We start from the raw sequence: 25,796 nt of genomic DNA, 5'->3' as shown, positions 1-25,796 counted from the left end.
GCTTTTGTTCAGCACCTCTTTTGCTCCGGAGCTCCTGGCAGCAGCTTCTCTTGCCGCAAAGCATCCTTTTTCCTCTCAGCTTTGGCAATTTAGGAAGAACTGATGCTCCCAGGGGAGGTGGATGAGGGGAGAGCGCCAGGAATGGGAACACATCCATCAGGAGTCCCTGCGTCTCCCTGCTCTCCACATCCACTCGCGTCGCCACAATTCCCCTCCCCCAAGCACATAGCACTTGTGATATGTGTAACTGGGGGCGTGGGGGTGCGGGGCATTCACCCTCCATACCAAAGATGCATCAAAGCGCAGACTCCCATAAAGCCAAACCCAGCGGCACCTGGCACCTGCCCCGATTCGCTGCAATTGGAAGCGGACGGCTTGGGTACTGAATTATTAATTTATTTATTTCCCTCGCGCCCCCGCCCTCATCCCAACCCGCAGAGCAGAAGCCACGGTCGCGTCGATTTCCCCACCACCACCCCCCTCCCCACCTCCGCCCGCACCTTGCAGGAGTCTCGCACTTGTAACTGGCCGTCGCCTCCCGGCCCCTGGCGGTCGCGACGCGCTCCCACTCGTGGCCAGGCTGGCGCGGCCGTGGGTCCCGGCGGCGGGGGAGGCAGGGGGGAGGTGGCGGGTGACAGATGTACTCCTCTGACAGCTCTCAGTATCAGCCCAGTGGCTCCCTGCCATTGGCTCAGTGCGATGGACCGGCAACGCCGCACACTATAATAACACTCATGCCTGCCAGCGGCAGCGACTGCAAGTGCGGGCGCCCAGCGCGGGGGATGCTGTGGCCGCTGCTACCGCCGCGCGGGCGGCTCCCGTTGCCCGGCTGCGCCCTACAGCGCGGGCTCTAACCGCTCCCGCTCGGTCCCGCCCGGCCCGGCCCCCTTCTTGGCCGCATCCTCCCGCGGGGCTCTACGTCCCTGCTCGGATCGCCAGGCGAACACTGCGCCGGAGCCCGGGCGAGCGCGGCCGGCATGCGGAGGCGGCGGGGCGCGCGCCGCAGCCGGGCATAGGGAACCTGCGTGCCCGCCAACAGCGCACCGCCAGCCGCTCGCCCTGCCGCGATCCCCAGCCCACCCTCCCGGCCCCGGCTGCGGCTGCGGGCGCGGGTGCGTGGAAGCGGCGGCTGCGGAGGAGAGGCGGCGGCTGCCCCATGGAGTGTTACTACATTGTCATCAGCTCCACGCATCTCAGCAACGGACACTTTCGCAACATCAAGGGAGTTTTCCGGGGCCCTCTCAGCAAGAACGGGAACAAAACTCTGGTAATCTCTCTGTTGTGTGTCTGTCTCTATTTCTGTGTCTCTGTGTCTTTACTGTCTCTCATCTAATAGGGCATATCTGAAGAAATGAGTTGACTGAGGAGCTTTCGCGATTCTGTTTGATTTGCAAAGCATTCATTTATTTCGTGTATTTATCTGATGGGCGTGGGATGAGACTCGGGTGTAGGAAAAGGAAGAAATCTCAGCAAAGCTCTGTTTGAGGTTTTTTTCCCCGACACTTCATGAAGCTTTCTGTCCACAACACTCCACATGCTGAAGATTTATCAGTCCTTCCTTATTTCAATAGGACTCTCTAAAAATAGAAAAGAGCCCTAACCCCAAGTGATCCCGTGGCACCTTTCATTTTAGGCAGCTGAAGGTGAACGATGGTGTGGGTGTCTATGGTGAAAGGGAGCCAGTGTGGCTGGTGGCTTAGGGCAAGAGGCTGGATTGAGTGGGGGTCTCAGAAAGAGTTCCTTTCTTGGCTCTTAGCTTTTGGCTGAAGGACGGACAGATAGGAAACTTCTCTTCTAAGAAGTTGTCTGCACTAAGCTAAACAGAAAGATCCCATCAGTCCAGGCTGTCAGCTTGTCACTCTGTAGAGTTTAGGGGCATGGGTGGAAGGTGATCACTGTATCACTGTTACAGCCAGTAGAAAACATCTTAGCAAACAAAATCCACACAGCTCCTCTCACTGGATAGCACAGCGTGGCTTGCCCTTCGGCATCCAGTAGGAAAAGCACTCTTGATTGGTGGAAGGTGTGCTGAGCATAGAGACAGTGCAGGGAATAGCTCCTACGTTCATTCCATCCCAACTGTATCGCCACGAAGCCTCTTCACAGGACCAACTCTCAAGAGCAAGTGTGTCTGGAGAAGTCCGCACTTCTTCAAAGGAAGAGAACAGTAGCATGGGGGCTCTTTAGTATGCGTACTGCAGAGTTCAGCCAGTCAGATGGTAAAAGTGTATGACTTTGTGAAGTCTGTGCTCGCTGGCAAAATTTTCCCTAATTCTCCCAGTACTCGCTCATCTGAGAGCAGAGTGGTTCAAGGACACACTTATCTGAAAAGCAAGTGTGGTTTTCTTAATATCATTCTCTATATGTGTCTACATAAAACAAAAGAAATAAATTGCCTAAGAACTTTTTTTTTGAGGATGAAAAGTTCTCAATTGAAGTGTTCAGTGGATTCAGACTCCCACAGGATGCGTTTGCTTTACCCTTTTCTTGGATATGGACTGCCAGCTTTTAGGTGATTTACACACAAGAACACAGGCTTAGTTTGATATCTTTGTTATTCAGGATGTGTTCATTTCCTGTTTCTTTGCACAACAGAGCATACACCGCAGACTTCTGTAGTTGAGTATTGCGGGGTAGTCAAAGTCTTGAAGAATTACTGAAATGGTCTGGGATCTACTTAGAGTTTGGCGAACATTTTTAAAGAGAAAAACCATTTCTTCCACACATTTGTCTTTACTCGTTAAACCAAGTTTAATTTAAGGACAAGCAAAAGAAGGAGGATTTCCAAGGTGTAGATGCTAAGACACTCAAGAGTTCAGAGAACTGGGCAGTTATTTGAGAACCCTGCGCTCGTTTCCGTGCTGTTCCTTGTGCCTCTTCCACCTCCTTGGGCTTTCCAGTGACTCCGTCAGCCGGTGATCACTTATTTGCTGTGCCATTGCAGCTCTACATCACTCATGTTGACAAAGGGCAGGTGAAGAGCGGGTTTTGTCTGTGCAACGTCATGGTTAAAATGGGCACATTAAAAACAGCCACCTAAATTAGATGAATAAATCAAAATACATGTAAGTGTTTGAAGCAACCAACAAGGAGATACACTCTGAAATAAAGTCCATAATGTTTCTCATAACTATAAGGTAGGGGTGAATCTTGAGGTGATCATGACAACCCTGCCCTGTCTGTATTTGCTGGGTGTGAGTTTCATGCTGACATAAATGCAGGGTATGCTCACATTAGTTTTCAACTATTTAAGGCTATTTTTTATAGAATATATGTGTATGTGTTCTAAATGCTTTGGGTGAGTTTTGCCATTAGGAGAAATGAGACCTGTGTTTGTCTATAACTATAAAGAGAGTCTAAGTATATCAATGATGGAATTATGTTAATTAATAAAGATTAGTTCATACTTATATAATGATATCATCTTGACAGCAACAAAAATTCTTTGAGCCCTACTATATGCTATTTTATTCAGATCAAAATAGATAATTTGACCTGAAGTTTAAAAAGTACTCACTTTCATATGAAGCAGAGATATTAACTTAAAATGGACATATACTATGTGACATAAAATTTCAAATTGATATTAATGCATAACATATTTTTTGTTTTACTTCTTTAGTTTTAAGGTGATAAGTTGTTTGTGTTAAGTATATTCAGTATTTTAAAATCTACATTCATACAGTAATAATCAAATCACAAATATTTAAACTCTTTTATATTTGAATTTCATGTAATAAATTTTTCCTCTAAGATAAAGGAATTTTAATGATGTCCATGTAAACAACTGTTTTTTTTTCTTTCCCAAGGAGATAAAACCTAAAGCCACAGAAAAACAATTTTGATTTTCTCCAAGAAATTGAGTTATTTTCAATTACTAGTTGGTTAATGAATGCTTTGTTAATTTCTTCAAAGTTCAGATTAAATAAAAGCTATTGTATGACCTTACAATAATTCTGAAGATGAATTTGCTCTGTAGAGCTTTGGATATGGAATGCTATCACAAATGAAAGTTACGTCTGAACAACATGTCCCATTTGTTTAGATTTCAGTGCCATTGGCTCATCGCTTCCGTTAGGAATGAAAGACCACATTTATGTTAATGAATTAGATAGTCACTATGGGGAGAAGGGCAGTCAATAAATTAGCTTATTTTCTTAGTAAACCTGGAACTTCCTCTATCAAAAATGGCAGATGTTCTAAAGAACTTAAAGCTTGGTGAGAAGTTGTGGTTTTCTATGCATCTATTTATCTGTTCTCTATCTAACATCTGTCTATCATCTATCGGTCTGTCTATCTATCTGTCTATCTATCTATCTATTTATCTATCTATCATCTATCCATTTATCTATCTATCATCTATCTATCTATCTATTTATCTATCTATCATCTATCTATCTATCTATCTATCTATCTATCTATCTATCTATCTATCTATCTATCTATCTATCTTCTATCTCTCATCTATCTGTTTATCTATCTTTCTACCTATCTTCTATCGATCATCTATCTATCTATCTATCTATCTATCTATCTATCTATCTATCCCACTGTAGTTCCTGCATTTGGCATTCTTGAACTTATTCATGAACTTTTCCAACTTAAGAATCTTAATGAACATGAAAAGCCTCCATTTTTGTCTTACAAAGAGTTAAGAAAATGTTTTACTTGTTATTCTGTTTGTTACAAACTGCATCATCATCTCTCGACAGCTTACTTTTATGGAACAAGAAAATAATCTTTTATTAGTGATGTTGTGATCTTTTATTATATTATTGTTGATAAAGCAGAGAACTTAATGATCTTGAACAAACATTATGATCTATATATTCTATTTTAAATTTACATGAGCAACTACTGTTGGAATAAAAATTCTTTATTAATAGACTTTTGCAATTGGTCAACAGAAATTCTTTGACCTACTTTTACATTTTAAATGTTTTAATGTATATCTAAATATATAATATACATTTATATGAAATTTCAATGCAAAGTATGGGTTTCGACTTAGGAATCTTAGTACCATCATTAGTTTGCTATTACATTATGTTAATTGCTTAGAATATTTATGTCTCAACTAATGTTTTAATATTTCTGAATTAAAAAACTAAAAATGAGCCAATGACAGTGGGAGGTCATTGTTATGGAGATTTTATGACATGTCTTAATTATAAAATTTATAAGGACCAGTGTGATAATATGTAAGAGAAAGTGTTGCGTCATATTTAGTTGAAGCCATTTTACTTTTCTTCTTCTCTTCAAGTACAGATAAATAGTGATTAATTAAAAATATGAATTTAGGTGTATTTTACTTCTTATCCTCAAGTGGACAAACTCCCCAATTTTCATCAATGCCTTAGTTCTGTAGGATGACCAACATTTTCAATATAGGAAGTACCAGGTTCAGTAAGACTTAATGATCTTCACCATAGTTGTTGTTTAATTTATTCAGCTTCACGGAGAAGCTTCAGCAGCTCTGGACTTGTAGAAACACCAACGGCTCTGTGGTTCATGAGGCGAATATGGTGTCTCTCCAACACTCCTGCCCGTTTTGCTTCTGCTTTAAAACATCTTCCAATCTTCTTGACAAGTTTACAAGTTTCTTGTTACCCAGTATATTTTCCCCTGCGTTAATTTGACATGCAAAATTTTTGGTTATTTTTTCTATTTTTGTGTGTATATAGTAGAAATGATAAATTTTTAGATTGACCTTGAGATACACCATGTGGCCTTTTGCCTGGTGATTTTAATATTATTTACTTTTCATACAATTCTCTTACCTTCCTGTGTCTCCTCAAAAAAATATGATTTAAAAGTCCCTTTGACTCACTAAAACCAGTTTTGGGTACACCATAAGGCTATAAGACTAAAAAGATTGAATGTAGAGTTGTGATATTGAACAAATAGCACTGAGAGATTACTATCCCCAGGAGGCTTAAGGTGAGGTGAGAATCAGGTGATACGGTAATATGTCCACAGACTTACCACCTTTATGAACATGTTCCTATATTCAACGATTACATATTCTTCCAACAATCTTTTCAACTCATGCGTTCAGTATTACTGATTAGGTTGGGTCATACTTTTCTGAACTAATTGTGTCATTTACTTTTTGGCGTTATTTTAAATAAAACTTCATAGCATGTACATCTTTAAATATATTATTCAAATGAGACACATCACTTATAATTGAAAGTTTTTTATTATGACTTAAAATGTATCCATCATTATAAAAGAGAAATGTTGTCATATATCTGATCATTAGTTACTTTATAACCTTGTCTCTTCCTCTCAGATGTGAACCAATATTTTTGTATTATTGATGTTGGCAATGGCAATTTTATTAAAAAATACAGGAGGACCTAGTCCAGAAATTACATTGAGTTTTATTTGGGGACATTTTTAAATTTTAGAATATTTGTTTTAGTGTATGTGTTTTAAAATATTTGGGTTTCAGTATTGATTGAAAATAAGATGTTTTCCAGCCTAATACTTCTACACTGCTTTCTGTTTCTTTTTGGTGAGAATTTCTCCATGTAGTCCTCATTGTCCAGGAACTCACTCTGTAGACCAGTATGACCTCAGACTCAGAAATCTGCCTGCCACATCCTCTCAGCTGCTGGGATTAAAAGCATGCACCATGACACCAGGCCTTATACACTGCTTTTTGTTACTATTAGAGATTCTCCTTTTTAATATTACCTTCTCAAATAATGACAACATCTAATTGGGTCCATACTTAATTCAAAACTCAAAGTTTCCCACAAAGAGAAAAAAAGCTCGCTTTTTTGAATGCACCCTTCATTGGTCCAACTCTTACAAAATTAATGGTCTTACTTACTTCTACAACATTCATAATGTCCTCTGACTTCATTTGTTACCTATTGCTTGAATTTGTTGATGGCATTGTCCAGATCAAATATGTTGGAACATTGTCATAATAAGAAGCCTGTGAGAAATAGAGGGTGAGACATTCTGCATTTTATCTGAGAATATAGCTCAGTTGTACATAACACCTTTACCATTCTTGAAGACTTGGACTCAATTTCCAACTTCAAAAATAAAACAAAAACAGAACATTTTCATTTAGACTCAAAACTTTTGGCATTTATTTGCTGTTTCTAGTCTTTTCAAAATTAATTCTTGATGAAGTTTTAGTCTTTAAGTTATTCTTAAACATAATATATACCCGACATACTTACTTTAGTAGGTAGAAACAAGTTCATTAATAGTTTATGGATAGTAGAAATTACACTTTAAAGTAATTCCGATTTGCTACAACATTGTGATAGTTTCTCTCGGTGAACTTTGGAAGGGAGCTGGTGCTATTGAAGGAGAACACTGTGGTCTGGGAGTTTGATGATCACCTCAGAGAATATAACAATGATAATCTGTGGTGTACTGTAACTTAAATTTAGGAGGGGATTATGTGTTTCTGTCTATCACATTTTGTGTTGCCAGCCACAAGGAATATAATTAAAGTACAATTTTGCAAGAGGATTCTATCTTGAAATCATTTGATCTATTTCTTTCCATTCTTAGGGAGCCTTGCATCCAAGAAAAGCTTACACTGTATAGGGCATTTCTTGTGGTGTTTGTAACTGGCAAAGTTTCATTAATTTTTATAAATGTTTTGTTTTATACTTTCTAGCACAATGTAAGGTAAAGTGGGGGTAATAAATAATTTAAACTCAGTCTTAGTTGTTAAAGTAAATGTTGTCCATTATTGGATGTACTATTCTGAACTCTTTAATAATGGCTTGGCAACACTGGAAGAAAGCTACGCACATTCCTCAATGTAAGTACACCCTTCATACAGCAAATGTTTATGGTGGTGGAGCTGAGCTTCACTTACTAGCAGTCTTAGAATATGAGCTATATATTATTCAATGTACAGTGCTACTTATCAACCAAATGCTAACTGTATCGCAGCAATGGATTTTGTAGATGTAGCTAACATCTAACCTACTAACCCGTAGTTTAAAAACACATTGACTTACCCTACAGAGCTGACCTCATGCAATCTCTTCATAGGCTTTCAGACTAACCACTGGGGTTTCTTATAAAAGAAGAAACTCTTCTTCATGATGGTTGCATTAGCTCCTGCCTATGTCCAGTCCACCAATTGTGCCCACATTTCCAACTGACCATTCACTGCAATTACAGGCCCATTTAAATCTTATGAACTATTAACACAGGCACTCCCTATACACCAAGCACTCTAACATTCCTAGGAATGAAATTATTTGAACCACTCTGATGCATAAAACTGCAGCTCATAACAGATTTTCTTTCCAATAAGAAAGCTAAATGGTGAAAACAAAGATGCTAGTTGGATCCAACAGGAAGTAAGTGCGTGCTAACTGCAGAGGTTTAATTTAGAGCTTATTGTGACCCTTCCTGTTATTCATAAACAGGTTTATGATAGCTATTTTAAATAGTTATATCTGTATCTGTATCCTAACCCAATGTCTTAATATTATAACAAAACCATGTAATAATAATATAAAATATCATCATTGTTCTCTGTTGTAATCCAACAAACAGTTAATGACACAGACACTTCTTGTCATAAAATATATAGGTTAACACTAAGTGAAAGAAAAAATACTTTGTTTTAACAGAAACCTTGGTAGGATAAGTTTTTTTAACATGTTTTAAGTAGAATTGTTTAAAATAAAGGATTTCCATTTTCTAAAATGTTCTTCACAAAAGCTTAAATACTCAGGGTCATGTGCAGCCATCAAATGATGCCAGGAACACAGTTGTACTGGAAGCGTGTTGGTTGGTCATGTTCCTGTTAACAGTGTAAGCTATGCAATGTGAGACCCGTGAACATTCATGAAGGATTCCTTGGAATTTTGCTGTGATTCGAGCTCATTTATGGTTAGCTTAGCAATTTTCATGTAGAAAGCAAATAAAATAGACTAGGAGAAAGCTGAAATTCATGATGTTTAGTGGATGAGGTTCCTGGGTAATAAATCAATGGCTTTGTTCTCATCTGTGATAAGATATAAGGAGTGGTCTTGATTATCTAAATATACAGTGTATTCTTAGAATGAAACCTTTAGTGTTAGCCTGACTTCTAGAACCAGCCAAGCTCCCAGGTAGCAACAGTTTTAGGAACATTGGTTTGGAGTCTTTGATAAAAGAAGGAGTGGATGGTCACAGAGGAAGAGGCGAAGGACAAGGTGATCAGAGTCCAGGTATCCAGACAAGGACCAGAGGACGTTTGAGAAATGTGATTTCAAGGTGGGCTCTTTTAGGAATTAGAAAGGCTGGGGATTGGTGGAAAGTATCACAGTGGAATGATGATATTTTCCCCACACTGTTGCATTTGTAGAGGACTTTAGGAGATGAAAAGTTTACCTGCTGAGACAGAGCCAGGACACTGATGTCTTCCATTTAGACTTGGGTTGAAATAAACATCGAAGTTCCAGTTGGGTGAAAAAAATTGAGACTTATTGATGATAGACTTTAATGACTTAAAGAAAAACACAGGCCAACAGTTTTAAGTCCTGTGAAAACATAGAGGATTATACTGGAAATCATGCTCTACATACAGGTTGAAGACTAGGAAATGAGGGAATACTGGGGAATTATGGGTTTGTTTTTTCCTTCTTTTTGTTCCTTTGTTTTTTCTTTCGATACATGTATATATATAAATACATATATATATATTTCATAATTAAAATGCAATCGTATCACCTTCTTCATTCTCTTTCCTCCCTCCAACTACTCCCATGTCTCCCAACTCCCTTCTTAAATTGATTACTATTTTATTATTTTTTTTATTGATGGCCTTTTATCAATTATTATTGTTATGTATATGTTCATGCACTTATGCACACACTCACACACACACATGGATACATAAATACAATCTGTTTAGTCTGTTACTGCTGATTTTGTACACTTGACATCAGGTCGGATGACTTAGTATTGGATGACCAGCCAGGGAGTTTGTCCCTCGGACAGGCTGATTCTCGAACTCACTGTAGGTATCAGTTCCTGTATTTATTTGTCTAGAGGTGGAACCCATGAAATCTCTTGCGTCAGTTTTTCTGTGAGATCCAATTAGTTGTTTATGTTTTCAGTACCAGGGATAACTTTATTCCTGCTGAGGGGTTCTTAAGTCCAATTAGAAAGCTGATGGCTGCCACTCTTTTACCTTTATGTATATTATGACACGGGAATCATTGCTGTGGTTCAGTGGCATCACAGTTGCCTTCTTCTCTACCTCGGGAGTTTGCACAGTATTTTCAGGTACTATGGAAACTAGATCACAGGAAAGAGGCTTTTATGTTATATCCAACTCAAGTAATTTTAGTCCTGTGTTTTAAGTGTGAGGTGTGATTTGCAAGTGGCTTACTTGCAACCTCAGAGAGGCAACCAAAGGAAAGAAGGAAAGAGCAATAGCCTATTTTGTTTTAAAGTCGGTGAGACCATCCTAACCAACAACTTGATCAGAGGTTTCTCATGCCTGGCACTGTAGCTTTTGTTAGATGTCCATCGTGGAACACTGTCAGCCCAAGTGACATCATTTCCTTTAAGCTATACATATGTATGTCTATACACTAATATTTATTGTAGATAACTTAGATGAAGTAAAATAACATAAGTCCTTGAGACCTTATTAATAGCTTGGTTTTACCTGTCCATCTTTCCTCCTTCTTCTTTGGTTTCTGTATTCACCTCCAGCTCTTTTGCCCGTGAGATTTCACGCCCACCCACCTCATTTTCCTTTCCCCCTTACTAATTTCTTGAGGTGATGGTTATCACTGAATGTCTAGCTTGGGCTAAGCTTTGTCTTGATAATTACATAGAAGATGGTGTAGCTGGTGGAATGGTCAAGGATGACATATAGGAGTCTTGTTAGAAACACTCACAATCTTCATGCTCCCCTTTTCTCTGCTTGTGAAGATAGCTATTGAATGGCTTCTTGGAGTCTGAGAACTTCTCTGAACCCTGCTGGAGTAATCTGAAAACAATGCATCCCATTCCTACTACAAATATTGCCCTCCCAAACTTGTCTTCTTGGAGGCCAAATTATTACCAATGATACGTTCACTCATTTCCCATGTTAATTTAAGCTGTATTAGGGATCAATTATAGCCTGGGTAGCCTAAATATCAATTATTTGTTATCTGCAGGTCTGGAAGCTGTGGCGAATTCCCAGGTGAAAGTACTAAGTGTCATCATAAGTGGTGAGGGATTCTCCCTTCATTATTTGTATGCTCACATAGGAGAAAGTGGAGAGGAACGTGAGCTTATCTAACTCTTAGGACAGCATGCACCTCGTCATGAGGGCTTCATGAGTGTAACCATTAACCCTAAACAGGTAAAACTTCTAATGCCACAGAAAATGTATTTGGGAGACAGTCAGTTAAAACACCCATCCATATTGGGGTACCTGTGATTCTCAGGGAAAAATATCTAAAAACATGGAATTTCACTATTGAGAATCTCTGGAAAATAATTGATATTGTGAGCCTGACCATGTACTTTTAACAATCAGAGGTGTGTTGCGATGGGGGGGAATTAAGCATGAAACTTCCCATTGTTTTATGAAAATGTGTCAGTTGACATAATAGAAAATGCCACTGACCAGTCTTTGAGTCACTCCCCCACACCATTGCATGGCTGTTCAGATGTCAACACACTCATATTTGGTTGGCATGAACACTTTTAAGTTTCACTCAGTAATTTCTTGGCACTCCTTACATCTACACATGTCACGATGCATAAAACATCTCCTTTTACATAGATTTTTGTCTAAATATTTCAGAGATAAAAACTGCAAGGAAACCTTCAGGTACTAGTCTTTTTTTTTAACTTATAAAGTTCATGGAATCACACCACGTTCTTTCTTAGGAAAGCTTGAGGTTTCTTTTGCTGTCTCTGATGGATCAGAATGGAAAGTCTTCAATGTCTTCTGTTACTGTATTCCTGATGTTGAAAAATTAATATTTACACTAGGGGGCGACATAACATTTCCTCTTCATATTACAAACTCAGTAAATATTTCTAAATTAATAAATTTGTCCAACATAATTATTGCAGTTTTATTAGCTAAAAATCATTCTAAAATTTCATTACAAAAAGACAAGAAAAGTGTTTATTTCATATTTCATTCTGGTTTTTCACTCCTTATTAATTTGTGACAATTCTTAGTCACATGTGTTAGGTAATGAAATCATGATGAAATGTAATGTATGACAAAAAACCCTAGAAAGGCTGTCAGTTTCAGCTTTGAAAGTGTCTGTTTGCCCTCTGAACTTAATGTTTGTAGGTTCTTCTTAGTACTTTTTATGTAGTAACTTTATGATCTTAAGTGGCAATTTTATTTTAATTTCTTCACAATTTGTGGTTAAATCCGATTGAAATTTGCATGGACTGCACAGCTAGTCAAAGAGTATTGTGATGACTGTCATTTGTTGAAAGAAAACAGTTAAAATATGAACAAATGTGTGAAATTATGAAATTCCTTCCTTTTGTCCTACCGTCTCCCTATAATGTTTATGGGAACCCATAGAATCAGAGAGGTTTCTTCTATTTTTATTATTGTCTATTATCTATAGATAATGATGAGTTTCATTAATTTTATACATCGTTTCCATCTTTATTCTTTGATAATCAAAAGTGGTATAGGAAAAATAATTGTGTTTTGTTAGCATTTACCAGTTATCCCCCTAAGAGAAGGAATTGACCTTTCTTGGAGGAAAGGGGATGCTTATATATAATCACATTGGTCTATTTCTACTGCCAGTCACTATGCAATTATTGTTTCAATATAAGAAACACATTTTATAGACCATCACTTAGAGAAATGGCTGTTATGGTGCCCATTGTCATTAAAACCCCCAGGAGACTAGTTTGCAGGTAGGCTGATGGTAATAACGTCTAAGGAATGCACATTGCGCTGGCCTGGTAAGCCGTGTTGAAAACAATATTTTCAGACTACCTTATAAGAGAGGACAAGTGTTGTAATTAATAACGACACATCAAGGAGAGTGATCATCTTTGCTACAAGGCCTACCGTAATATAACGACATAAGAAAATATGAGGATGTTGTTTACTTGTGATATATAATTACTAGTTAAAATACTCTATTAATAATTCAATCCTATATGCTTTAAAAACTACTGATAATTTTTGATAATTTTTTTAATCTCAGTGTCCTAAATAAAATATGAACAGTGTACATTCACATGCTCCAAGACAGACAGACACTCCAAGACAGACAGACAGACACTCTAAGACAGACAGACAGACAGACACTCTAAGACAGACAGACAGACACTCCAAGAAATGCCATTTTCCTCCTCCTCTTTTTGTCCTTCCTGCTTTTGAGATGCTAATCCCCCTCTCTCATTCTTGCTCTCTCCTTACACCTATCCCATAATAACAGAAGTTATTAATTGTCTGTTAATTTTTAAATTAGAATATTTTCCTCAAAAAGGCCATAGAATTCAAGAAACATTGGGCAAGGCCACTGTTCAAAGCATTCATCTCTAAAAAGTAAAATGCAAGAACTTACTCCCCCATCTAGTTACTTAATATACTTGCAAGGAAATCGAAATGAACATAGTAGGCAAAGCAGCTGAGTGGTCATTGTCTGGAATTAGAATGAGTATGGCTGTGGCAGGAAGAAGGAAGAGGAAACTAGGTGATCAGAGGGAAAAACATATTTAAAGGAGTGCCACGTAAATAATAGGATGATGGCATGCCAGGTTTACCCAGAGCCGCCAGTCTCCAAAGTCCCCCAGTTTAAGCTGTGGCCCTGCATGTTTGTTAATGCTGCTTTCCTTAAGCCTCACAGTTAATCACTTTTGAATGTTAGCCTGCAGTTACCTGCTCATTATAGAAGCATCCAAAGTGACAGAAACTCATTCTCTATGCTGTTCTGCATTCTTCTGGGTTTCAGCAAAGAAACCATCTCTAGAGCATGTCTTCTACATTTTTGGTTATTTTGTCAGCAACCTGAAAACCTGCAGAAAATTAAATGTTGAATATGTTACCTCTGTTGCTTCTTTCTGGCAAACTGAATTTAACCACATGACACAGAAGGTATATTCAAAGACAGAAGAAATGACACTATCACTTAAAAAATACTCTGAGGAAAATTCTGAAGGGCAGGGAGCAAAAGGGGGCCACAGAAGGTGTCTTCTCACCAACAAAAGTTATGCCAATTTGAACTAGCCAGTGGTGGATATTTGGCCAAGTAAAATATATTTTATTTTTTTTAAAAAAGCCTGATTCAATAAGGTGATATTAGAATCTGCCTGTTGTCTCATTCCTTTCAATATGTTTGTTTTATGTTTAATCTGATAAACTTTTGTTTTCTTTTTCAACTGAAAAATCTAACTGAAGATAGGATAAATACTCAAGTTAATACTTCCCACCACTTTCCTGGTTTGATGTAGAGTTTTCACATTGGTTCACATATGTGTTTGATTCCTGTTTTTGTTTTTCTATAGTACAAGAGAATATGGCTTTAGAAATACAGAGATTTTAGTTTGAATTGTAGCTGTGTGGTCTGAATCCATTATTTGTTGTGGTTTCTGATTCCTTCTCTAGAACTAACAATAACTTCAAATGGTTTATACTCTGAAGTAGAACTGTCTTTTAGTCATATTTAATAGCTTATATGTAAACATTACTGTAAGGTTGTATGATGCATGGGAAAGTTGAGATCTAGGATGGTTTTAAAACAAAAAAAGACAAATATCTACTTTAATATTTAGTATATCATGGCTGTTAGTTTAAAATATTTCTTTTATTTTTTGAGATTATGATGTAATTTCACCATTTTACCCTTCTCTTTCCTCTATCCAGACCCCTATAACTGTCCATGATCTATATATAATATTATATAATTACAACCTGCTCTGTCTGCATAATGTTATTTGTATATATGTTTTCAGGGCTGACTATGTGAGATTGGCTAACGAATCTGTGTGTTCCTCCCTGGGGAAGACTATTTCTCATTTCTCATGTTCTCAGCATCTCTTGGTTGTCTGCAGGTTTTTTGTTTTGTTTTTTGATACAGGGCTTCTCTGTGTAGCTTTGGTGCCTGTCCTGGAACTCACTCTATAGACCAGGATGGCCTCAAACTCAAGGAGATCCATCTGCCTCTGCCTCCCAAGTGCTCATTTGGAAACACCTGGACTTTCCCTTATTGGTGGTAGCGTGTCTGTCGTTGTGAACATTCAGCTCATGATTAGGCAGTCATGTTGCTAAGATATTATGGGTACAGTTTCTGACATAACCAGAAGACAGACTCCCTGTATTTCTGGGTCTTGCAACGTTGCTACCCTTCCTCCACAAAGGTGCAGGAATCATGTTGCAAATGTACCCTTTGGTACTGAGCTGCACAGTTTTGCATTTCCATGAGTTGTAGTTTTCTGTGGTGGTGTCTGTTGCAAAGAGAAGTTTCCTGGATAAAGGGTGAGGACGGCACTTATCTCTGTGTTTAAAGTCAAATAAAACTGTAGTTTGGGATTATTCTGTTTTACTAAAGTGGCAGTTGACCTGCGGTTACAGAGAATAAAAATGTTATCTGAAAGAGTACTTGTTCTCCTGATTTCCCCAAACACATGAATATGCAGCTTTCACATATAATGAGAAACCAATTAGTATAGGTTAAGGAAGCCCAAGGAAATTTAGAACAGAAAATTAACCAGAAAAAAAGGGGGGCATAGCCAGCCTGGAAAATGACACGTAATTTATTCTGTACATTTCTGATGTACGCTCTGATCAAACCTAAATGGTCATCATCATCACCTGGATGTTTAGAAAATCTGTATTCTACCTCACTACTGAAGGAGCTTTCCTACTCGGGGGTATAGTAGAGGAGTCTAATTTCATAAGAGCCGCCAGGTGACTCCTGCTTCCTGGGATAATATTCATCTGGCTCGGTTTCAATGGACTCTTTCCAGAAGTAGTTTGGATGTCAGGCGTTTTTATTTAGCATGAGAAATGAAGTCCTGCTCTGCCCATCATTTCAGCAGACAGCATCACAATGCACGCTCCACAGAGGCAGCAGAAATAAGGGTTTTTTTGTTGCTTCAAGAAGAAGAAAAGCAGAAAAGTGTTTAGTTAGAATAAAGAACACATTTTAAACGTGACGGTCTAATGTTCACAAAAAGTACAGAAATGTGAGACTTCACTTTCAAAGAAGGAAAAAGTTATTTGCAAGTGCAGCCTCCCCTGGAAAATTCAATTAACTTTGTCAGTTTCGTTTCAAACACTTTTGAGTATCATAGTTCGTGTAGAAATTAGATATAGCATATTTGATATCATTTCATACATTAATGTGTAGTAATTGAGTTTAATATCAGTGGAATTATTCAGAGAAATAAACTGAGAAAAAAGCATCATGTCATTTAGAAGAAACAAGTATATGGAAGTGAATGGTTTCATGAATTATAATTCTAGACATTTTTTATGAAAAGCATGCCAAAAGGTTAATCACTGAAAACATTAAATTATAAACAAAATTAGGCAAAACAAACACATAGCAATTTTATCTTGTAAATAGAACACTTTCTGTTATTCTCTAGATTCCAATTTCCCCATTGCATAACTGGTGCATAAGGGGTGCTGTCTTTGTTCATTGTTGGGGGTTTGTTTATAATGCAGTTACAGTTCCATTGGGATCAATTCTATGTTAAAAGTCCTATGGTTGCTTCCTCCACTTACCCCTTGACTTACTTTTACCTAAAAACCTATTTTATAACTTCTTTTTAAGTCCCAGGAATAATCCCATCATTTTTATCATGTTAAGTACTTATCTTGTGCAATATTGACTGCTAATGACCAAATGACAATGTGACAAGAACACTTTAATTTGTTCTTACAAAAATGTAATATAAATACAAAATTTAGATACTTTGGATTATGTCATTTTTACTGTCTTTAATTGCAGTTATCTTATGGATCCTACAAAAAGGGCATAGTGGACCTTGAGGAAACGTTAAGCACGACAAATGGATAGTCAGGTCCATTCTATTGGCTATAAGTGTGTCTGTTTTGTTTGCCTGTTTGTTTGAAGCTGAGATCTGAACCTAAGGCTTTGAGTTCGCTCGACAAGCATTTTACGGCTGAAATACATCTCTATCACTGTCCTATCATTTATCATAGGGCAGAAGAATTGCATAACATAAATTTTCACACCTTGTGAATCACGGCTATCTGAAGTCATAGGGATTCAGAATCAATGAACTTATACATACATAAAGTATCACTGTGAAATATCGTTTGGTTTGCAAATAATTTTTAAACTTTTTTATTTTGACTTTTACTTATACAACATATCTCTATGCATATTTGATATGGATTCATTTTGCACAAACATGCACATGTGAGAGCATGCGTATTGGAATCCTGGAAGTTGACGTCATGATGTCTAGTGCTCTCTCTACCTTATTTAATCAAATTTTTATTGCATAATGTTTATGTGTGTTTGTCTTACTGTTTGTCCGTGCACCACCTCTATGCCTGCTGCCTGCAGAGGCCAAAACAGGGCATCAAAACTCCTATGTAAGAGACCTGCTGTGGGGTACGAAATTGAACACGTTTTCTGGAAGAGGAGCTGGTATTCTTGATCATTGAGCTACCTCTCCAGCCCCATCTTATTATTTATTTATTTGTTTGTTTATTTATTTTTATGATTATTTTTTATTAAAAATTTCTGCCTCCTCTCCCCCTCCCATTTCCCTCCCCCTCCCCCGTTCCCCTACCCCTTTTTCTCCAGCCTGAAGAGCAGTCAGGGTTCCCTGTCCTGTGGGAAGTCCAAGGTCCTCCCCCCACCATCCAGGTCTAGGAAGGTGAGCATCCAAACAGCCTAGGCTCCCACAAAGCCGGTACATGCAGTAGGATCAAAACCCAGTGCCATTGTTCTTGTCTTCTCAGCAGCCCTCATTGTCCGCCATGTTCAGAAGAGTACGGTTTTATCCCATGCTTTTTAGACCCAGCCTTATTTTTTGAAACAACATCTCTTGATGAACCTGGAGCTTGCAGATTTACAAGAATTTGCTGGCCAGCAGTCCCAGCTGTTCCCTTGTCTCTTCCTCTTTTAAGTCACAGAGAACATCTTTGGGCTTGGCTTACAGTGAGGTGGGGGATCTGAACTTAGGTCCTCACGGTTAAAGAATAAGTGCTTTATATAGAATGAGTCATCTTCCCAATTCCTTTATTGACTTTCTGTTTTGAGTACTCCATTCTACAGACTTAATTAAAATTGAAAGTCCTGCACATTTGTTTTTTCAAGACAAGGTATCTCTATACCTTTGGAGTCTATCCTGGAACTAGCTCTTGCAGACCAGGTTGGCCTCGAACACAGTGATCGACTTGCCTTTGCCTCCCTAGTGTGGAATTAAAGCCGTGTGCCGCCGCTGCCTGGCCCACTTGTTAGCACATCAAAAAAATATTCCTCAAACACATTTTCTTTTGCTTCTTAGTACAATTAGTTGGGCAGAAACTAAGTAAGATGAAGCTAAATAACATCATATATTGTACCAAGATATAAAAAATACATTGTTCAGTAAAAGAAGATAAGACTTTAGTAAAAGTTGTAACTTAAACTATTTTCCCAGTACTTGCAACTCACTTTGCAATTTTTCTTTCAGCATTTTTTTTATTCCCAGTGTTTCTAATCTTCTATTTACTATTAAGAGTAATAAATGTTTCTACACTAAAACAGATAAAGAATTACTTTCACAGTGTTCATGGAATATATTGTTGAATTTTTCTCTCAGAGAAACAAGATAACAGCATCTGCCCATTTTCTAATCCTTGGGCTTTGCCCCGCGCGTTGGTAGCGCTGCCTTTCATTCCCAGGCAGTTCATAATGTACCGGTTATCAGTCAATCTCCCTCAGAAGATTATTTTCAGAGAGAACATGAGGACGTAGCAGACCTGAAGACAGTTAATACATTTGGGGTGAATACTGGTCCTTCCAAATTTATTTCTCTTAATTGCTAGCTGTGCTTTAGGAAAAAGAAGAAGGAATGTGAGTAGCAGGGAGAAGAGCAGCACCCAGGAATATGGAGGGACTCCAGGAGGGCTTTGAGCATCCCTTCCCACGAATTATCAAGAGCTTTCCTGGTGGTTCTATCTACGGGAATTTATTCCTAGACTAATTTGATCAAAATGAAAACTATGAATGTAGTTAGATACTTCTATTTTTCTTTAAAAATATTTCAATAATTTTTAAACCTTTTCATATTATAGCATAATTACAACATTTACCTGTTTCTTTTCTTCCCTCAACGTCTCCCATATCCCCACTCACAGTTCAAATTCATGAACTCTTTTTATGAAAAGATTTAAGAGTCAGAGGTGAAAAGCCGGGCGGTGGTGGCGCACGCCTTTAATCCCAGCACTTGGGAGGCAGAGGCAGGCGGATCTCTGTGAGTTCGAGACCAGCCTGGTCTACAAGAGCTAGTTCCAGGACAGGCTCCAAAACCACAGAGAAACCCTGTCTCGAAAAAAAAAAAGAGTCAGAGGTGGTGCATGATTCCAACGAAACAGCACTTTAAAGACACAACAGGAAAGAAACACATATGAGCCCAGAGACTCTGTCACCAAGTGCGAGACAAAAGGGACATAATCCAGCTGGGAGAATAGGAATGGGATCCCCAAGTCCCACACCTAACCAAAAGGCAATGTGGAACTGACACCTTCTGGAAATGTGGTGATCTGTTTTTGTTTGTTTTTCCCAAAGTTGTGTCACTGGGTGTCTCAGCCAGACTCCAGGGCAGGTCACATACGCAGGAGTGCTGTACAGTACAGACTGCATATTTTTGTGTCCTTTTTGTTTCCTTTGTGTAGTTTTTTTTTGTCTTACTGTCTTTTTTAATTTTAGTTTTGTATTTCAAGCAAAATAGTTTTGATGTTTTTGAGGGAGACAGATATAACACTATGTGGTGTGGGTAGTTGAAGGCGTTTGGGGACAGGATAGAATGGGTAAAATAAATTGTATAAAAAATTATAAATTATAATAAAATTCCTGTGTTTAATTTAAAATGAATTAACTAGAGCGATCAGGTGATGGGATGTTTTTCTCTCCTCTGATGGTTGCTTGGTCGACAGGATAGATGCTCTTACATCGTTCTCCTCTGCGGCTTGTTGAAAGTTATACTCAAGGTCAGACAGCCCTCAGTGTAAGTGGATACAGAGGAAGGGAAAATTTAAATGGGAAACAAAAATAGCAAATGGAATAAGAGATACCATGAATATCCCGGAGACAGCCTCTAACTTGTGGTGGGATTATGGAGAAAAGCAGGAATTGATTCATTGATCTCATTTAACATAAACACAGATGACCTGGTGGTGTCATGCAAAAAGAAAAAAGACGCACTGGTCGCCAGTCTTCACTTGTGGGAAGTCTGCAGCAAGAAGGGAGCTGCTTTGTGTTTCACAATTCAGGTTTGCATTTCCGTGCATTTTATAATTTTCAGTAAGCTGACTTCAGAAATATCAAATATGATTAACAGATGACAGGGAGATAAATGGAAAACTAAGGAGTTGTAAGTTCTGGATGATAACTTGTACCTGTTTTGAAATTTCAAAAGCCTAAGAAAAAAATAAGAATATATGCAAAATATTTTAAAATTTTCATCATATGCCTTAACATGTTAGATGAATATTTGTTTTATGGGATCATTTAGAAGAGCAAATTTCCTTATAAAATATTTTCCTAATTCTAACAAAACTGGCAGGCAATTTAAAAAAATATATTTATATTTAGGATAATAATTAGAAACACAGCAACTTTCATATAAAATCTTATAAACTTTACATTATTGTCAGCAACAAAATAAATCCCATTATCAGCATTTATATTACTATGTATGTGTGGGATTTGTGTGTCAGTAGAATTTTACTATAAAGTCTTTTCTTTTCAGGGTTGTGCTGTCAAAGAGATTCAATCTGGCATTAGTGTTAGTTAAGAATAGAATAAGATAAAATATCTTGTCACAGTCAAAGACATTCATTTTTGAAGGCAGGCTGGTGAAGTTGCTTTAGTGAAACCTTTGTTGTGTGGAGTGATGCAGGTGTGTTCTCAGGTCCTTGTATTTGTGCAGTCGATGCTGTCAGGGTTCTAGTTGAGAGTTGCTACCCTTCCTCTTGCCTTGTAAGCAGCAATCAACATCAGATATTCTGTCCGAGACGACTGGTATAAACATCAGACTTAGAGATCGCTGGTAGAGAGTGTAGTGATAACACAGCCCAGACAGTAAATATGATATGAATAGATCTGATATTTTATCCTATTTCTCAGTAAAATTCAGGAAATATCTGGCTGCCCGAGGAGAACACAGAAACACTGAAAAGAATACAAGTGATTTTGAAACAAATGTGTTTTACATTTGCTTTTGGATCTGCTAGGATCATCACAGAACAGATAACTTTAAACTAGTCTCTAAGATATTAATTTCAATAAAGTCGGAAAGCAAACCAAATGAGGGAAGAACCTATGATGGGGCAGAGAATCTAAAGAAAATCTTCTGTGAATGAAATGGCTGTGAGTTATTGCTTATGAAGTAAAATGAATAATGACACTTGAAAAAGAGGTGCCCCTAGGACAAATCTTGAGTGCTGCACCCAGAATACAGGACCCTGAGCAATGTCCTGCCTTTCAACAGTGGCGCAGGGCCCTGACAAGCGTCCTCCTCTATCAACAGTGGCCCTGACCAGTGTCCTCTCTATCAACAGTGGCCCTGACCAGTGGCACTATACATCTAAGCTGCAGTATTGCAACTGAGACGATGTAAACCCCGCACTTGTCATTTGCTAGGTACCGAAATTTTGGGTATGGGAGACACAATTTCTTTACTCTGAAAAATTCAATATTTTAGACTGAGACAAGGAGGTGTGAAGGCATAAGTCACAAACAATCCCACAACAGTTTGGAATTATATTTAATAAAATTGTTATTTATTTAAAGGGAAAAAAAACCTAACAGATCACCATCCCAGACAACAGCTTTCTGTGTGATCAAGAAAGGAGTCAAGCAGCTGGAAGCGGAGCTGGAAGCAAGAGAGTGAGAACACCAGGCTACTGCTGCTTTTTAAAGCAAATGAGACCATGCCCAAATGGGCTGGTATCTTAAAGGCTATTGGCTGAAATATTGGTGGAGCTTCGGAACCACCACCCCTTTTGTTTAAGTAAGATAGTTCTAAACCCAATACAAAGCAATATTCCAGTATTTATTCTTTCTTTTAAAAGTCTGATTATTTATTAAATTTCTTCTTAAATAATTTCACACAAATAAATAATGATTAGTGTTATGTTACAAGCACGCCTACCCCAACTGTCAAATGCCCCTTACTCCTCTCAAATCCCTCATGTACATAAACCTACTCAGTAGTGACTGCACCCTAAAAACAGTGACTCCCTCTCCCACAATCTCTCAATGTGTCCTTTCCCCTTCCTCATTGTCAAGAGGGCTGGTCTTGTGCATAATTAGTGCAAAAATCACAGTTGTTGTGAATTAGTGATTATAATTATATCAAGCCTAAAGAACTGCTTATTTTTATTATTGTTATGTCTATTATTCCTTCCCATTAGGCCACTATTTTATTCGCCTATATTCTATACAGTCAATATCATATTGACTAAAAAATGCAGTTTGGAATTCTGTATCTAATTTCCACAATGTATTTTTTTTTTCTGGATCAGCATTAGATTGTTGGGGACACAGATTCGATTCCCAGCACCCACATGGCAGCTCACAAATGCGTGCAACTCCAGTTCTAGGGGATTTGCAGAGTGTTTATGACCAACACACACTGGGTAGCAAAGCAAATACAGAATTTAACATAAATACTAGAGTTTCAGATATCAGAAATTCTACTACACTTAGAAGATATTCTTAATAACGGTGCAACATTAACATCAAGCATACTTAAAACATACATCTGCTTGCACACACATGTATGCAGACACAAATCCCAGAGGCAGCATGCTGTAATATTAACAATCTATTAAGATTATGAATGAACCTCATGCAGGATGGTGATATATGTGAGGCAGTTGTAGATTGCATTTCCATTTCAGCCAAAATAACTACATTGTCTGACTTTAAGAGAAAACTTACATCAAGAGCTAAGTATGGAAAGTGGAACAACCAAACAGGCTGATATTATCTGGAATGGCATAGGAGTCTATAGCATATTTATTCGGGTAATCAAAGGATGAATGGTCATCAAAGCATGTATCTCTTTTATAAGGGCACATTAAAACAATATCAAGAAAACACATGTGTTTCATTTCTCACCCTGATCGACAAAGGCAGTGAAAATAATCCTGTTGATCACTTTTCAGTTACCAATCGCTCAAAGCTACTTTACATATCATTTTATGCAGGTATTCTTTGTGGTAAGGTTGGCGTAAAAACAATAAGAAGGGTTTCAGCTGGGTGGTGGTGGACCACGCCTTTAATCCCAGCACTCATCAGGCAGAGTCAGGTGGAGCTCTCTGAGTTTGAAGACAGGCTGGTCTACAAGAGCTAGTTTCAGGATAGGGTTTGGGGAAACCCTGTCTCGAAAAACCAAACCAAACAAACAAACAAATACGAACAAAAAAACAAACAAAAGAATGGTCTCAAAACAATATGAGCATGTTGAACATCAATGAATGGGGAGTGAAAGTGGCCAATTTTTATGTGTTTTACCACAGTAAAACGTCAACAATCAATATAAGAAATTTAGAGCCTAACAACTGTGTAGAAATGCCATTTTAATTGTGTGAAGTCCAGTATTGCCCAGACATACACCCGTGTGTTCCTGTGTGTAAGGGATGGAATGAGCTCTGTATCTCATTTTGCTGAAAGCTCCAGCACAATTATACAGTGTTAAATCTTATTTGGGTTTATGTGCCAGTTCAGATCACTAACAATCTGGAGAAGAAAAGCATTTTCATGAAGTTTGAATTATTCATATTATAGGTTCCAGGTTGTAGCTAAAAAGCCGTATTCCATCTGGAGCATCCCAGGATATACAGTATTGAGCATATAGCCTGCATCTCTGAGGGGCCTTATATACTTCTCTGTTTAGCTTGCACACTGCATTTAACTACTCATTTTGCTTATATGACATTTTTCAGTTTAAAAATAGAGTTGGTATAGATTTGACATTTGAAATCATGAAACAGCTGATTAAATTAATAAATAACACTGTATTACAGAATAAAATTTGAAAATACACTTCTTCAGGGACCGGGGGTGGGTAGCAGCAGGCAGACGCCATCTGTGTAGTGAGTGTTTGGATTTTACTACTTGTAGCAGCAAGGGCTTGTTCTGTCTGAGATGGAAATGCCCTCTCACTATGTTTAATCTTCAAAACAAGCAGGATGCTTTCATTAAACCTAAATGGAACTCAAGAGGTTATTAAAACGACTCTATCTTTAATTCAAGAGTTCACATGGTAGCATCATGAATCAGCTTGAAAGTAGGAAGACAAAAATAACAGTAAATGTGTTTTCACCTGTGATAAACAATTAAAGGAACAGAATATTTGAGAGGTACAGTGTCACAACACCCAGACTTCATAGAACTGAATGGAATATATGTGAATGAATGGAGAAGAGAGTTAGTTACTATGTAAAAGACACAATTTTGAGCCAAATGAGTTTCCATATTCTTTAAAGTATATGGTTAAATGGAATGTAACCATGTACTTGTTTTGTTTTCCTTTGTTTCTATTTTTATTTTATCAAGTAGTGTCATTCTTCCTTCAATTTATTTTGAGCAACATTATTAGTACTCTAACACTTAAGTTTTCTCTTGAAATGAATTTGTATAAAATACTTAATTGAAAGTTTAATATTTAAAGGTTAGGCAGCTAAACATTAATAGAGCACCTAGGTTTAAGGGTGAGCATCTACAGTACTTGGAAGGCAGTGCTTCTGGTAAACTCCTAATCCCAGTCTTTAGTTTTAGTTTGAGTACACAATCGCTAGTTATTTTTTCTTTATAATTCTCTTGATAAAGCTTTTAAAGTCTGAACAGAAAGGACTGAGAGAAATTCTTTAATGAAATGTTTTAACTTGGAAAATATACAATTCATCTTAATAGAATAAACTTGGAAAATAATTCTTTCCTTGGTCATCTAGCCATATAAACTTTATCAGAATAGATGATGAGCTGTGAGTGATAAGTCAATGGAATACTTTTAACATGCAGGATATGTGATCAAGAAGACGTGATACTTTGTTCACCGTCTTCTCTTAATACTGTCCTACTCTGCTTGGTCATGAGTCTGGAAGCGACTGGTCTTCTCAGGTGAGAATGCCAGGACAGCCCATAGCTTCCTCATCTAATTATTACGATGCTATGTCTTAAATAAGGACACAACCTCGTAATTAGTAATGAGTGCACATTAGAAATTATTACTAGTACCAAAAGTTACATTTCTTTCAAAATGGTAGTTGTGAGTAACTTTTTATTGTTTTAAAAATAAGATGACTCTTAGCAGGATAGAGAAATCATGTGGGTTTGTGTATGAAGAGAAAAATAATGTGCCATCCGTCTGCAACAACAGTGTACATCTTCAGCACAGATAAAGATCTCCAATGTCTAATGCTGGCCTAACCGCACTGATAACTGTGCAGTTTGATTCTGAAATATTGTATAGTTGAAGATGTTCCTCGGAGTTAGCAAGACAATCCGGAATGGTGCCAATATCTGAGAAGGCTAAGTAGGAAATTCATTAATTATACCTTGTTTACCATTTCATTGTCAACTCGGTCATTACGCTCATCTCTCGTGACTGTTCTCATTAGTAGA

At 37.8% G+C, this 25,796-nt stretch overlaps 1 protein-coding gene across 1 annotated transcript in view; it reads left to right on the top strand.

The window, feature by feature from the left end:
• Positions 1 to 654: 654 nt before the first annotated feature.
• Znf804a (zinc finger protein 804A) overlaps positions 655 to 25,796 on the top strand; it is a 179,442-nt gene continuing 154,300 nt past the window's right edge. The window contains exon 1 of the mRNA XM_075984735.1: positions 655 to 1,267. Within this exon, the coding sequence (XP_075840850.1) occupies positions 1,157 to 1,267 (111 nt within the window). The 5' untranslated portion in view covers positions 655 to 1,156. The remainder of the gene's footprint in view (positions 1,268 to 25,796) is intronic.

The sequence above is a fragment of the Microtus pennsylvanicus genome, chromosome 9, assembly GCF_037038515.1.
Source record: "Microtus pennsylvanicus isolate mMicPen1 chromosome 9, mMicPen1.hap1, whole genome shotgun sequence".
Classification (NCBI taxonomy): Eukaryota; Metazoa; Chordata; class Mammalia; order Rodentia; family Cricetidae; genus Microtus; species Microtus pennsylvanicus.
Note: the sequence above shows the minus strand (reverse complement) of the source record. Positions and strands in the feature narration are given on the sequence as shown.